This window comes from Anabrus simplex, chromosome 2, assembly GCF_040414725.1.
Source record: "Anabrus simplex isolate iqAnaSimp1 chromosome 2, ASM4041472v1, whole genome shotgun sequence".
Classification (NCBI taxonomy): Eukaryota; Metazoa; Arthropoda; class Insecta; order Orthoptera; family Tettigoniidae; genus Anabrus; species Anabrus simplex.
The window spans coordinates 623836924-623853323 of record NC_090266.1 but is presented as its reverse complement, the minus strand read 5'-3'; the positions used below and the strand labels follow the sequence as shown (position 1 = coordinate 623853323).

At 35.5% G+C, this 16400-nt stretch overlaps 1 protein-coding gene across 1 annotated transcript in view; it reads right to left on the bottom strand.

Moving 5' to 3' along the window:
• Cadps (calcium-dependent secretion activator 1) overlaps positions 1 to 16400 on the bottom strand; it is a 609066-nt gene that overhangs the window by 119873 nt on the left and 472793 nt on the right. Inside the window, exons 29-30 of the mRNA XM_068226018.1 lie at positions 14632 to 14790; positions 14402 to 14518 (exon numbers count right to left, since the gene is read on the bottom strand). Of these exons, the coding sequence (XP_068082119.1) occupies positions 14402 to 14518; positions 14632 to 14790 (276 nt within the window). The remainder of the gene's footprint in view (positions 1 to 14401; positions 14519 to 14631; positions 14791 to 16400) is intronic.

Below are 16400 nucleotides of genomic sequence, written 5' to 3'. Positions count from 1 at the left end.
ATGCTATATCTGGAAGCAATGGGTACTTGTGAATGTTTTGTAAATCTTGTGCCTATTTTCCAACTACTGGACTTATAAAGAAGTGATTTAATTTTACAAACTTGTTTATAGATATTAGGTATATTTTCTAGTCATCAGATTAGGTTGTCGAGTAATATATGGCAGAGGGATGTAAAGTACAGAGCTCAAATGGTCTGATAGAATAGCCCACAGCAGGGAACTAATGAACTCTACAGTTGTGCTGGCAATAGTACTAGATCTGCAGCTTGGATCATAGCTAGAAGAAGAGAAATGGGAAGGCCATCAAAGCTCAACTGGTAGAACATTGGCTGCGAGAGCCAAAAGCTACAGTTTCGGATCACACCGTTGTCTGATTGGCAGTATTTCTCTGTACTGTATTTAACATCCCTTTGGTATGCACCATATGTAGCCTACTTAACACTATCCAATAGCCAAAAACCTAATTTGATGGGCATACGGTCATGAAAACCAGGTCTTCAATTTTTCCAGTGTTGTACCAACTTCATTGTTCTTAAAATCACATACAGGTTACAATGATTTCTCTTGTGGCACTATTTCCAATATACTTTGAAGAAACAAATGCGCATTTAAATCATAATCCATTATGTCATTTCTTTTCTCAGCTGAAAAGGTCTCTGACTGATTTTCTCAAATTTTAAAACAGCTAAAATTGGGAGCACAACCGTGCATAGAAAGAGCTTTGGTGGGGTTGAGTGATATAATTCATTAACTCAGTATACAGTAGTAGATTATTATGGTTTCCCAGCTGTGAAAGATAATGTGGACATGTAACACAGTTTCTGCAGCTATTAAGGAATTATTACTTTTTCATGATAAATGCAATAGCAACACCCTGATATGTGCTTTGTTGGGTAGAAAGGTAATATGAAATCTGTACGATACCATGCATGATATATCCTGTTTCCAAGGAGATATGTGTGGAAATACAGTATACCCAAGTGAACTGTAATAATTTTTAATACTAAAAACATCTCAGCAAAGAAGCAAGTTTTTGGCTATTAGGCCATATGCATGTGCATTACTGTATTTTCCTCAGGGCATACCTTTCCAAGGCACTGCTTAGCAGTGGCAAACTGTCTGCACAGTCCCACCTAGTTAGGAAGTAAGGACTACTAGCCTGCTAATGGAGAAGTTTCTCTGTTATAAGAAGAGAAAAGAATTCCCAATGGAGGCCCATGAAAGCGTAAGTGGCAATTTTTAATACTATTTCTACAAAATGTTCTGTCAATTAATTTTATTTACAACATATTGCTGGCCTAATTTTGTATTGCATCGCCATCATTCATCATTCTTCTTCTTCTTCTTCTTTGTCTGGTCCTTATCCGTTCCGGATGTTGGCAACCATCATAGCTACAGATTGCTGCTTGGAACAGCTCTGTGATTGTTTGTTGTTGACCAGGTTCTCAGATAATTTACCCAGGAAATCCTTCTTCTCCCAACCAGTAGGGGCTTGGGAGTTTTGAGGCTAGGAGTTCAATTAGATCCTTCATGTTTCTTATTATTTTGCAACAAATGACCCTAATTTGCTATTACAGCATTGATCGAACTGCTCTCTCTCTCTCTCCTCTTAACGAAAATCAAACATGGAAAGAAAAACAGTCATTTCTCATGCTATAACTTGCAATCCATGCTTATTTTCATATATACTACTTTTGAAAGTATGAGTATACTCTTTCCTGTTAACAGACTGCTTCTGCATTAGGGAAAATGGGGGTTTTGGCTGGCCTAACAGTTTAATTTTGCACCGATCTTCCAGTGAAAGTTTTAGTCAGTCTCCAGAAGAAACTTCATGCTGATCATTTTGTTTTATGAAGATAAGTAAGTCACTGACCGGAAACACAAAAGGAACAACTACCAATACAGTGTAAAATATTTTAATACAATTAGATTCATTCAACCGATAAAAATAACTAACAGGACATGGTAGGATGCACTCGCATACGTGAAATGTGGCTATGAATCTTGCCATAACTTGAACTCTATCTGCTGATGGACCAGATGTGAGACTGACACATCTGAGCAGCGTTGAGAAGGCTTCAAAATGATCGGCTCTTTGTTAGTTTTAATTTTGGTAGAAAAATTAGCTTTGGCTGCTTCTTTTCCTCTGCCTTTCTTCCCCAACTCACCCACAGCTCACCACTTGCCTGTGTTCAGAGAAGAGTCAGAGCGCACCTAAGAAATGAGTAGGCCCAAAATTAACGTTTTCCATCCCCAAAACCTATTTTAAGTTTGGGGGAGGGTATCTAATATTTACTTGATCTTTGACAATAATATTGACCTTACAAATAAAATTGCAATATTAATTTTATAAGGGGTTCACCAAATCCATGAACACATATGTCAAGCTGCACCTGATCCCAACATTTCTCTTTCCTGGTATCTTCCATGTAGAATGGATTACAGTAGCTCGTATCTGCTTCTATTCCTCATAATGCGACCAAGGAATCTTTGTTTCCATAGTGGTCAGTAGAACTATTTCCTTGCCTTTCTCCATTCTCCTTCGGCAAACATAAAGAAACATCTAAAGTTTACAGAAGGATGTTGCATCACGGATTTAGGTTTAATTTTGCTTATACAGCTACTTAATGAGACTAATTTAAAATAATGGAATTATGGTTTGACAGGTTAGATGATTTTCAGAATACTTTCTGCATGGCCAACTCCATAGATAATACCAATATAAATGGTCCGTTATTGGACATTATAAATTTTTCAGGTAACTCATTCCTGGTTGCCAGCGTTTCTCCCCATTGTGCTAAGTTGGGCTCATCAGTTGGTAAATAACACACCCACCAAGACGCATGGTTAGTGTATACAGTGAAGGCCACTGTGTAGGCTACTTGGAGCCACCAGCGGTGCCAATGAACTATGAGAGACTTTGTCTCATTACCAAAATTGATGCCTGTCTGGCCATCAGATGATATAGATGTTGATTCCCAAAACCCAAACCCCATGGCACTATAGCCCTTGAAATGTTTTGGCCTACCAAGCGAACCGCTGCTCAGCTCGAAGGCCTGCAGATTACGAGGTGTCGTGTGGTTAGCACGACGAATCCTCTCGGCCTTTATTCTTTGCTTTCTAGATCGGGGCCGCTATCTCACTGTCAGATAGCTCCCCAATTCTAATCACATAGGCAGAGTGGACCTCGAACCAGCCTTCAGGTCCAGGTAAAAATCCTTGACCTGGCCGGGAATCAAACCTGGGGCCTCCGCGTAAGAGGCAGCCACGCTACCCCTACACCACAGGGCCAGCGTTGATTCCCATAGGGAACCTGAAATATTTGTCCCGAATGAGTAAATTTATAATATCAATATAACTGGTCCATTATTGGACATTATAAATTTTCCAGCTAACTCATTCCTGGTTGCTAGCGTTTCACCCCAATGTGCTAAGTTGGGCTCATCAGTTGGTACCAAATTAGCACACTGAGGTGAAACGCTAGCAACCAGGAATGAGTTAGCTGGAAAATTTAAAATGTCCAATAATGGACCAGTTTTATTGGTATTATAAATTTACTCATTCGGGACAAATATTTCAGGTTCTCTATAGAAATCTACATCCATATCATCTATATTATCAATTCCATTGAATCAAAATATTATTTTGCTTATCAGATGTTTCTCACGGTCAGATACCAAATGTTATTAGTATTAGGAGCAGTGGCATTAGAAACGGGGTGCAGGGCTTGCGGGCCACGCCAGTTGTCATCACTGATGTGAGTGACAAGATAGCAAATATACGTGTTTTTAAAATAAGGAAAAATTGGCTGACGACACTTTTTTTGAAAATTAATATTACTTAAACCTAGCTTAACTTCGTCTGACAATTGATTAACCTCAATAGGTCAACACAGTACACACTGAAACTTTTTAGTTCAGTCAACAAACACAAAGAAACGAGGATGAACTCAATGCTGTGTAGTAGACAGCGTATGGAGGAGGAAGGGAAAGGGAAGTTTCTTTCCGTTGAAGTCTTTCCCTGCAGTTTGTACTTTAGCGAGATTAATCACTCCACCCACATCCATTCCTATCTGCTGCCATGTCGGTCATTCTTCCTGCGTCATTCTGTTGAGTTAGTTGTGCATTATTACTGAAGCTTATAAGTGTCCTGCTGAATTAATTTTTATTACATTGCTTAGTTCATTGTTATATTGTGATCACCCTCTTCTCTTGATATGTGCTCAAACGACCGTCAGCCCTACAAGATGGCGACAGCGCTAAGAATTTCTTCTACCAAAATGTAGAGAGCATGTGTATTTCTTTGACGGACTTTAACCTGGCTTTCAGTGATGGCAGGAAAGATTGTATTTGTGTAGTTGAAAGTTGGATAAATGATTCTGTTGGTGATAATGAACTGTTGTCTATTGGTAACTGTGTGTTTCGTCAAGACAGAAATCAGGTCCATAGTAGCAAAATGAAAGTGGGAAGGATTGTGGTTGTTGTGGAATCTGTTCTGGGGCCAGTTTCGCGGCCAGAGCTAGCGGGAGACTGAGAGTCCACCACTTTGATAAAAAGGAGATAATAGTTTATGAAACTTCGATACAACTGATAGAAAAGTCATAAAACTTGCTCTAAGGATTCCCAAGTTGAGGGAAGAAGCTGTGACCCGTAAGTTCCAAATTTGCCTTGCTACCTAACCTGCAGTACACCAGCTGAGAGACAAGATTCTGAGTTGCGAAGAGAACAGCAACAAATAATGGATAATAAAAAACAAGTTTTAATTAGTGATTAATGACTTTCAGAATCATTTCCATTCAAAATTAAAACTCTCCAATCGGCAGTGTAAAACATGCAGTGAATGTTTGTGGTTTAATCTCCTAAATGTTGATATACCAGACAGCTCAGAAGTACTGTGTGTTTTAGGTTATGTATCACCCAGTGTTTGCAGGTTACTGAATTCTGAACTTTGTATTGGTATGCTTAGGGAAGGAAAGGGTTGAGTTTGGTGATTTATATTTTGATCATTTACAGCAAAGAAGACTCTCAGTGCCCAGTGATTTGGTTTTATGTAATCATATTTGTACTCAATTTTGAGGTCAGAATTTGACAGAGCTTTAAGAGACCTAAATAGGAACAAGGCACTTGGAATTGATAACATTCCCTCTGAATTACTGACTGCCTTGGGAGAAACCAGCATGGCAAGGTTATTCCATTTAGTGTGTGAGATGTATGAGACAGGAGGAGTGCAATCCGATTTTCGGCAGAATGTCGTTATACCTATTCCCAAGAAGGCCAGTGCTGACAAGTGTGAAAACTACCGCACTATTAGTTTAGTATCTTATGCCTGCAAAATTTTAACATGTATTATTTACAGAAGAGTGGAAAGATAAGTTGAAACTGAGCTGGGAGACAGTTTGGATTCAGAATAAATGTAGGAACACGTGTAGCAATCCTGACTTTACGTCTGATCTTAGAGTATCGAATAAAAGACAAGCCCATGTACATGGCGTTCGTACATCTAGAAAAGGCATTTGATAATGTTGACTGGACCAAGCTATTTAAGATTCTGAAGGTGATTGGGATCAGATACAGAGAATGAAGAATTATCTACAATCTGTATAAAAAACAGTCTGCAGTGATAAGAATCGAGCGCTTTGAAAAAGGAGCAGAAATCCAGAAAGGAGTGAGGCAAGGTTGCAGCTTGTCCCCCTCCGTTTCATTGTTTATATAGAACAGGCAGTAAAGGAAATCAAATGTGGGAAGGGAATCACGATCCAAGGAGAGGAAATCAAAACCCTGAGATTTGCTGATGATTTAATTACTGCGTTGATGGGGTGAAGGTTCCTTTTGGGGATCATTGTAAGTATCTAGGTGTTAATATACGGAAAGATCTTCATTGGGGTAATCACATAAATGGGATTGTAAATAAAGGGTACAGATCTCTGCACATGCTTATGAGGGTGTTTAGGGGTTGTAGTAAGGATGTAAAGGAGAGTGCATATACGTCTCTGGTAAGACCCCAACTAGAGTATGGTTCCAGTGTATGGGACCCTCACCAGGATTACCTGATTCAAGAACTGGAAAAAATCCAAAGAAAAGCAGCTCGATTTGTTCTGGGTGATTTCCGACAAAAGAGTAGCGTTACAAAAATGTTGCAATGTTTGGGTTGGGATGAATTGAGCGAAAGAAGAAGAGCTGCTTGACTAAGTGGTATGTTATGATATACTAACAATTTGTTGGTTGTTTTGATCCACCTTTTCAATACAAATTACAGTTTGTGTTGCTAAGTTGTAATGTTACAACACTAATTTACCGGGACATGTTTTGCTTTTATTCACAAGCATCATCAGCCTATACAATTGTCTCAAGGTTTGTCATATTTGGATTGTTGTTACAAATTTCATTACATTGAATGTAAATCTAATTTCAGTGATAACAATATTTAAAACATAAGAATAATATACACATTAAAAATTATGACAATATGATTTGCAATGTTAAAATGGAGTAACTCTTAATTCTAAAACACATTGACGTCCAAAACACAGTTTTTACAATTTCAAATTTGGCTAAAAATTGTTTGCAATGTTAAAATAAAATTGATTCAACTATAATTTGGCATTAAAATTTGAGTCATAAATATAAATATTGGATGTTAATATATCGGAGCCATAGTTTCTGAAGTGCGTTGGTTTCTAGAATACAGTAACATTTCAGTATTGAGAATTTTAATTAAGAATTGTGCTCTCTATATAATGTTATTTAAAAAGACTGTATAGTTTTGCACCATGCGTGATTAGAGTCATGATGATAATCTAGAATTGAAGTCTTGGGTTCGTTGGAAAATGGCTTCTAGATTTGATGAGGCTTGCTGCTGCAGTTTGGCAATTTCATCAGAGGAAGTATTGACATATTTAATTCTTGTTCGTTGCGACCAGACTCTCCGTTGGAAGTTGATTGTTTTGATGTAAGTTATGGTTAAAAGGGGGCTTCAATCCAAATTTTGAGTATCTGATTATGTTTCTTTCGATTTATAGAATGGAAGAAGCATCTGGAACAAATGAAAATGAACTTAAGTAATATTGTGTGTGTGTTGTGCTTGTAACGTGAGTGTTGATGTTGCATTATCACTTACCCCTTCGTCTGCTGCTACAGAATCTTGTGGACCTTATTGCGTTACTGTGACTATTGTCTGTTGTGGTTGTACTCCTTGTGTTGTACGTATGAAAGAGCTGTTGTGAAGGGTGGGTAGGGGGTTGAGGGGCAGAGATGTTGAGCGGGGCGTTTGCTATTGACGTGCTATGTGGTAGGGAATTCTTATCTGTTGTCGAGGTGGGGGTAGAGGACGATCCTGCAGGCGGGGCGTTAAGCTTTGGCGTGTTATGTGGAGGGGGACATTTTTGCGTTGCCGAAATGGTTTCAGTTGTGAGTGTATTTAGATTGAATATTTTAAAGAATTTGATTTTATCTGATTTGAGATTTCGTAATAATGTTGGCAACTGCTCTATTAACGGACTTTTTATTTCGACTGCGTCATTCAAGTTTTTTCCTTTATTAAAGTATTGATCCAAAGAAATATATATGTTTTCGAACTCTGTCATTAGCTTCCCCTTTTCGATTCTTTTGATTATTGGAGAAACTGTCCACCTCGACAACAGATAAGAATTCCCTACCACATAGCACGTCAATAGCAAACGCCCCGCTCAACATCTCTTCCCCTCAACCCCCTACCCACCCTTCACAACAGCTCTTACATACGTACAACACAAGGAGTACAACCACAACAGACAATAGTCACAGTAACGCAATAAGGTCCACAAGATTCTGTAGCAGCAGACGAAGGGGTAAGTGATAATGCAACATCAACACTCACGTTACAAGCACAACACACACACAATATTACTTAAGTTCATTTTCATTTGTTCCAGATGCTTCTTCCATTCTATAAATCGAAAGAAACATAATCAGATACTCAAAATTTGGATTGAAGCCCCCTTTTAACCATAACTTACATCAAAACAATCAACTTCCAACGGAGAGTCTGGTCGCTACAAACAAGAATTAAATATGTCAATACTTCCTCTGATGAAATTGCCAAACTGCAGCAGCAAGCCTCATCAAATCTAGAAGCCATTTTCCAACGAACCCAAGACTTCAATTCTAGATTATCATCATGACTCTAATCACGCATGATGCAAAATTATACAGTCTTTTTAAATAACATTATTTAGAGAGCACAATTCTTAATTAAAATTCTCAATACTGAAATGTTACTGCATTCTAGAAACCAACGCACTTTAGAAACTATGGCTCCTATATATTAACATCCAATATTTATATTTATGACTCAAATTTTAATGCCAAATTATAGTTGAATCAATTTTATTTTAACATTGCAAACAATTTTTAGCCAAATTTGAAATTGTAAAAACTGTGTTTTGGACGTCAATGTGTTTTAGAATTAAGAGTTACTCCATTTTAACATTGCAAATCATATTGTCATAATTTTTAATGTGTATATTATTCTTATGTTTTAAAGATTGTTATCACTGAAATTAGATTTACATTCAATGTAATGAAATTTGTAACAACAATCCAAATGTGACAAACCTTGAGGCAATTGTATAGGCTGATGATGCTTGTGAATAAAAGCGAAACATGTCCCGGTAAATTAGTGTTGTAACATTACAACTTAGCAACACAAACTGTAATTTGTATTGAGAAGGTGGATCAAAACAACCAACAAATTGTTAGTATATCATAGCATAGTTCAATACGGGTCTAATAATGAGATTAGTTACATGTAAGTGGTATGTTCCGAGCTGTCAGCGGAGAGATGGCGTGGAATGACATTAGTAGACGAATAAATTTGAATGGCGTTTATAAAAGTAGGAAAGATCACAATATGAAGATAAAGTTGGAATTCAAGAGGACAAACTGGGGCAAATATTCATTTATAGGAAGGGGAGTTAGGGATTGGAATAACTTACCAAGGGAGATGTTCAATAAATTTCCAATTTCTTTGAAATCATTTAGGAAAAGGCTACGAAAGCAACAGATAGGGAATCTGCCACCTGGGCGACTGCCCTAAATGCAGATCAGTATTGATTGATATTGTTATTTTATCCGAGACTGCAGAAGATCTGGAGAAATTGCTGAATGGTACGGACAGAGTCTTGGGTAAGGAGTATAAGATGAAAATAAGTAAGTCCAAAACGAGTTTGGCCCCGTTGTGTAGGGGGCAATGCGTCCGCCTGTCACTCGGCGGCCCCGGGTTCGATTCCCGGCCGGATCAGGGGTTTTTAATTGGAAATGATTAGTATCCCTGGCCTGGGGCTGGGTGTTTGTGTCGTTCTTAACATTCCTTTTCTCACATTCAACACTTTACACTTCCGCAATTTCCAAACACACGCAGGTTTCTAACGTATGGTGCAAGTAGGGGCAAAGGATCTTTCTAGGACGACGTCCCGAACAAATAGCATTTCAAACGAACAAATAGCATTTCAAAAATAAGTCCAAAATGAAGGTAATGTAGTGCAGTCGAACAAAGTAAGGTGATACAGAAACAATAGATTAGGAAATGAAATCTTAAAGGAAGTAGATGGGTATTGTTACTTGGGTAGTAAAATAACTAGCGATGCATAAGTGAGGAGACAAAATGCAGACTAGCACAAGCAAGGAAGGCCTTCCTTAGAAGAAATTTGCTCGCTTCGAACATTGATATAGGAATTAAAAAGATGTTTTTGAAGACTTTTGCCTGGAGTGTGGCATTGTATGAAAGTGAAACATGGACGATAACTAGCTCAGAAGAAAGAGGACAGAAGCTTTTGAAATGTGGTGTTACAGAAGAATGCTGAAGGCGAGATCCATAGATCGAATCGCGAATGAGGAGATACTGAATCGAATTGGTGAGAGGAGATCGATTTGGCTAAATTTGACCAGAAGAAGAGATAGAATGATAGGAAACCTTAAGACACCCAGGACTTGTTCAGTTGGTTTTTGAGGGAAGTGTGTGCAGTAAGAACTGTAGGGTAGGCCAAGGTATGAATATGACAGGCATATTAGAAGAGATGTAGAATGTAGTAGTTATGTAGAAATGAAAATGTTAGCACAAGATAGGGTGACATGGAGAGCTGCATCAAACCAGTCTAAGGACTGATGACTGAAACATCATTCATGTAACATCTGTATTTCAGAGCATTATAAACTCAGAACAGTTGACGAGTACTTTTCTGGAAACTAGGTTATCAGTGGAACATTCTTGTTAGGCTATCATTACAAAGTTTAGAGAACAATACTGTCTGTATCGACACTGACGAGTGCATCTGCGGACAAAAAATGAAGGGACTGATATCCAAACCGGTGAGTAAGTTTGGGAGAAAAATGGTAGGCTACATAATGTTTTATATCACACAAGTCTGTGTTGCAAATATTATCTTGATTGACAAGAAGCAAGTTGGCAGCAACCAAACTATGTAAACAGAAATGCTTTTATTCGTCGGAAGAATTCTGTGACAGTGGGGAGATCACCATGGGGAAATTTATATGCACGGACATGGAAATAAGGTTTTTATTTTTATCGAGTAATGTACTTCTCTTTGGAATTCATGAATTATAAATAGATTGGAACCCAATCAATCAAGATACTAATACTTGATTGCCTCTTCCTCTTAATATTTTGTCTATGAGGTAAACTTTAGGATGCTTTGTCTTCTTCAGTTCTTGTTCATAGAATGCTCCATATATTGGTAGAAGACTGCGAACGCCGCAAGGAGGAATTTGTAAATGTATTTAAAAAATTAAATGTTCCTCATTATAGTCTACTTGATTGATGGTTAAAAATTAACAAGTAACCTTAACAAAACTCTCATCTTACATGCATGACGTCTATTTATTGACGCACATTAACCCTCAGTGAAATACAAGATAAGTCTTGCACAATTCCACCGTCAATGTATAAACCTTCAGGCCATTGTCTTCCACCCCGCACCCCATCCCCCCGTACCCTACTGAAACGCCGTCAAGTTATCTACGTTCCTCTTTGTAATTCTACTTAAGAAGCATTTCCTGAGCCTCTGTCACAATTGCGTTTCAAATGCTCGACCAGAAAGGGGTCAAACTCTGCAAAGAATTCCGGCAAACCTCGAAAATCGCCGCCATGTAGATTCCACGAAAGCTTATTACTTCCTCGTAATGATAATCCTCTTACAGTTAGAAATTTAACAGCTGAGATGACCGACTTTCAAACTTCTATAGAATATTCAATTTCTTGTTGTACGTGCTCTACGAGGTTATAGTCAACTATTTCTTGTGCTCGCATTCTTAACTTTCCTACCCTAGGTTTGTTGTGAGGAGGATTTTCATCGCCATGCACTCTTTGGGAGACGTTCTTCCAGCCATTAAACCCATGGCAATCGGGCTTCGAAATACATACACGGTACACATTACACGCAATCGTTAGCCTGTGAGTACACCAGACAACACCTCGTATGTATTTCTCCATTGTTAAGTCTTTAAAAAAATGGTAGGTACCGGTACTGGAGTTTGTCTGAATATTGTCTTTTTGACGCACTAAAATCGACATAATCTTGTGATACACCGTGTACAGCAACATAACATCCCATGGAGCAGGATCAGCATCTGGAAAACTAGTGATACGGTCTGAGTCTCTTTTCCTTGAACGTCAACGTCATTATCCTAAACAGTTTAAAGTGCGCGGTACTAGGGGACGGCTCTGAGAAAATAAAATTAGTACTATTTGCTTCGCCCACTTTCATTTTATTGTTGTCCTCGTTTTTAAGAGAAAAGTAAGCTGTTACCTTTGGCATTTGTTTCATTAATTCACCATCCCTAGCTTCCACTCTTCCAGTCGTTTTTATATACAAGGTGTATCATAATTAACTCACGATACTAGAAGCAAGAAAATGCTTCGTAAACATTAGTGCGCCAACGGGCCGTTTACGAGATAATTTAGAATTTGTGGTTACCCGCCACTACTGATTTGATTGTGTGTCATCCTAATTATGAAAATGTACATACAATATTAAGCAAAGTTGTTAGACTCTTTGGTAGAAGTGCAATTGTTTTTAATGAACAAGAGAACAGGAAATCACTGTGAACACTTTCTTTAACTACGAGTAAGTACACTGTACAGTCACTGTAACATGTAACTTTAACACACTAAGTAAGGCTGTTTTCTTGTTCATTAAAAACAACAGCACTTCCACCAAAGTATCTAATTACTTTTCTTAATTCAGACAAGGAGGCGTACACATTTACCATCTTCTATAAATAAATAAATAAATAAATAAATAAATAAATAAATAAATAAATAAATAAATAAATAAATAAATAAATAAATAAATAAATAAATAAATAAATAAATAAATAAATAAATAAATAAATAAATAAATAAATAAATAAATAAATAAATAAATAAATAAATAAATAAATAAATAAATAAATAAATAAATAAATAAATAAATAAATAAATAAATAAATAAATAAATAAATAAATAAATAAATAAATAAATAAATAAATAAATAAATAAATAAATAAATAAATAAATAAATAAATAAATAAATAAATAAATAAATAAATAAATAAATAAATAAATAAATAAATAAATAAATAAATAAATAAATAAATAAATAAATAAATAAATAAATAAATAAATAAATAAATAAATAAATAAATAAATAAATAAATAAATAAATAAATAAATAAATAAATAAATAAATAAATAAATAAATAAATAAATAAATAAATAAATAAATAAATAAATAAATAAATAAATAAATAAATAAATAAATAAATAAATAAATAAATAAATAAATAAATAAATAAATAAATAAATAAATAAATAAATAAATAAATAAATAAATAAATAAATAAATAAATAAATAAATAAATAAATAAATAAATAAATAAATAAATAAATAAATAAATAAATAAATAAATAAATAAATAAATAAATAAATAAATAAATAAATAAATAAATAAATAAATAAATAAATAAATAAATAAATAAATAAATAAATAAATAAATAAATAAATAAATAAATAAATAAATAAATAAATAAATAAATAAATAAATAAATAAATAAATAAATAAATAAATAAATAAATAAATAAATAAATAAATAAATAAATAAATAAATAAATAAATAAATAAATAAATAAATAAATAAATAAATAAATAAATAAATAAATAAATAAATAAATAAATAAATAAATAAATAAATAAATAAATAAATAAATAAATAAATAAATAAATAAATAAATAAATAAATAAATAAATAAATAAATAAATAAATAAATAAATAAATAAATAAATAAATAAATAAATAAATAAATAAATAAATAAATAAATAAATAAATAAATAAATAAATAAATAAATAAATAAATAAATAAATAAATAAATTGTCTGTATAATTCAAAATTTCTCCTCATATTTCAGTCTTGATCTTGGATATCGTATACAAAGATAGAAAGTAAGTTCAGTTCAGTTTTTACCTACCTCTTTGTTTATGACGACATCCCGGGAAAACGACTAGGTAGAATATCTCGAAACTCGGTATTTAAGTTCATGCACGGCCGGGTTGTGCACTAAGCTATATTATTTCATTAGTATACAGGGGACCAAAACAGGAAATGTCAAATTTCTCTGTCAATATTAGCTGTATCGAAAAACTGTAAAACTTTGTGAAAAGTATAATTTCTGATCTTTCATGTTTCATATGATTTTACCAGACGAGGAATAATAACGGAGATATTGACAATTACTCCATTTTTCACAAATTTCCAAATATCTCCGGAAATACCAGTTGTATTCACAAACTGTACAAAGCAAGAGTTATAGGAACTATAACTTTCGATCATTTATGTCTCATACATTTTCACTGTACGGGCTCTGATAAAAAGAGACTTTTCAGGAATTTAGATTTTTAATGCCAAATCTGTCAACGCCGAGAATCGCTGGCATGGCATCGTTCAGTTGTCATGGTAACGAGTTAATTGCCGATGGTGGTCATTGTTGTCGTCATTGTTTTTTAAGGTGAGAAACGCATAGTCATCAGCCTATAGGCCTATTGGCCAGGAAGATAATGACCATCGAAATGAGAAGAATAACGTGAAGAGAATGGTACGAGGAAAGGGAGTAATGGAAGGAGGGAGAAGTGACCTCGATTGCACTAACATCGCCGAGAAGGAAAAAATCTACAATGTGCTAAACCATAAAACTGATCAATAATAGCTTATACTGACTGTTGTTAGTTGGGACGTGCTCTGTCTCTTCTGCTGCCACTCATCTCTGCTTTCTGGAATTACTGCTGCAGTTACAAAACTAACCCGTCAACGGCGGGTTCAAAATAGTTAGTTCCGTTCTAAAGATACTCAGACAGATAGCTGTATTCTTACCTCAAAGAAGTTGAGGATCCATAACTCGTCGTTTACTTTGCTTCGAATCTGGTCCATGCAGTTTCGAGTGAAATTGACGTAAGCTTGGCCCATATCTTTTCCTGAGCCAGAAACATTCTGCAACACAATGAGGTAATCAGTAAATGCCAATGAATAATTTTACATATCACTTATATGACAATAGCCAATATTGAGTTCAGAGAAAATCTACGTTTGAACTAATTTCCTACCGTAAAGCTGAGGATGGAACCAATTAAACTCCCTTCATCGTAACGAGAAAGTTTGGACAGGGTTGTTTCTAGCACGGAGATCAACTTGCTGATCATGCCTTGCGTCATGTTTGCCGACGTCTTCTCTATGAGATCATCGATTTTCGTGTGGTACTGGTGCTATTAAGGAAAGAAAGAACACATTTCAAGCATTACGTAACTTATCTTTAGAAGAGTTATCAAATAACAGCAAACATGCCTATTAAATGACAGTTTTGGATACTGATAAAAATCTTGGGCACTACGATACTGTAAATTAAACTACCCATTCTAAAATACTGCATGAATCACCCAAATATGTTCAGAGATCTATGGGGCTAATCACAGATTTATACTTATTGTAATTGAAAGAATCAATATCAACTCTTTTATTAAATGAATCAGTACTGCCATAAATTCATCATCAGATGACTGAAAGTAAGTACTGGTCTCTTAAACCATTTTATAGTAATTAACACCTACTTCTGATGAAGAAATTAGTTAACATATAACATTAGTATGTCATTCGGAAATTCGTGATGGGAATAATCAGTAAAGTAGAGGTAATATTAGAAGACCTAGGAATGTTCTTAGTCCGTTAAGTGGTAAATTTATAATACTGGATGTGGGGTCAAAAATGGAGAAGAGATTATTTATCATTTTAAAATTATAGAAGTGAAGTTTGTCCCTCGGAGTTACGAAGTGTCGTGGAGTAGCGAGAAAATTCAGAGTAGGAATCATGCTACCAATACTGAATATAATTTTATAATAAAATTAACACGCGTTATTTAATTGTATTATGTACTAGCGAATGTACCCGTGCTTCGCTACGGTATTCTACATTGTATTCGAATATCGAAGTAAATAGTGTACATGCAGTAAATAAGATTGTTTTAAAATTGCATGTCTCTTAGCGTTATCCGAGAAAGAGCATGGGGAGGACCCCGTACGTTGTTTCCAATGCAAAGTGTTTGTTACGGATTTGTGATATAACGGCAGGCTCACTTGCCTACTGCCATTCACAATCGAGTTGGGAAGTTTACATTATAATTGCAGGCCCCATTGCCTACTACGCGGACAGAATCGATTTGGGGAGTTTCCGTTAAAATGGCAGCCCCCCTTTCCTACTTCCAGACAGATTACAGTTGAGGAGTTCCTATTATAATGGCAGGCAATTACCCTACTATCACTCGAAATTGAGTCGTGCAGTTATCATTATAATGCCAGGCCCATTTTCCTACTGCCAGCCAGCTTACTGCCAGTCACACCAAGATGGTGAGTTTCCATCAAAATAGCAGGCCACTATGCTTAATGCCAGTCACATTTTAGATGAGGACATTTCTTTATAATGGCGGGCACCCTTACCTACTGCCAAACACAATCGGGTAAAGGAGTTTTAAACAAAACTGCATGCTCACTTGCCTTCTGCAAGTCACATCGAGAAGGGAACTATTCATTACAATTGTAGGCCTTCCTTACACAGGAGTTGGAGAAGGGACCCTTTCCTACTGCCAGTCAAAGTCGGTGTGGGGAGTACTGATTACAATAGCAGACCCACCCTTTCTCGATCGCTAAAAATCGATATCAGTGAATATATATAGATCGACATACGAAAGTATATGCGTGTTTACAATATTGAAGACCTTCATTTACAGATTAACTGCTACTAAACGTACGTCATATCGACAAAGGATTATACCATAAGACACGCCGGATGTAGTGGCCTAAATGGCTGGTCCTATGATATGTCA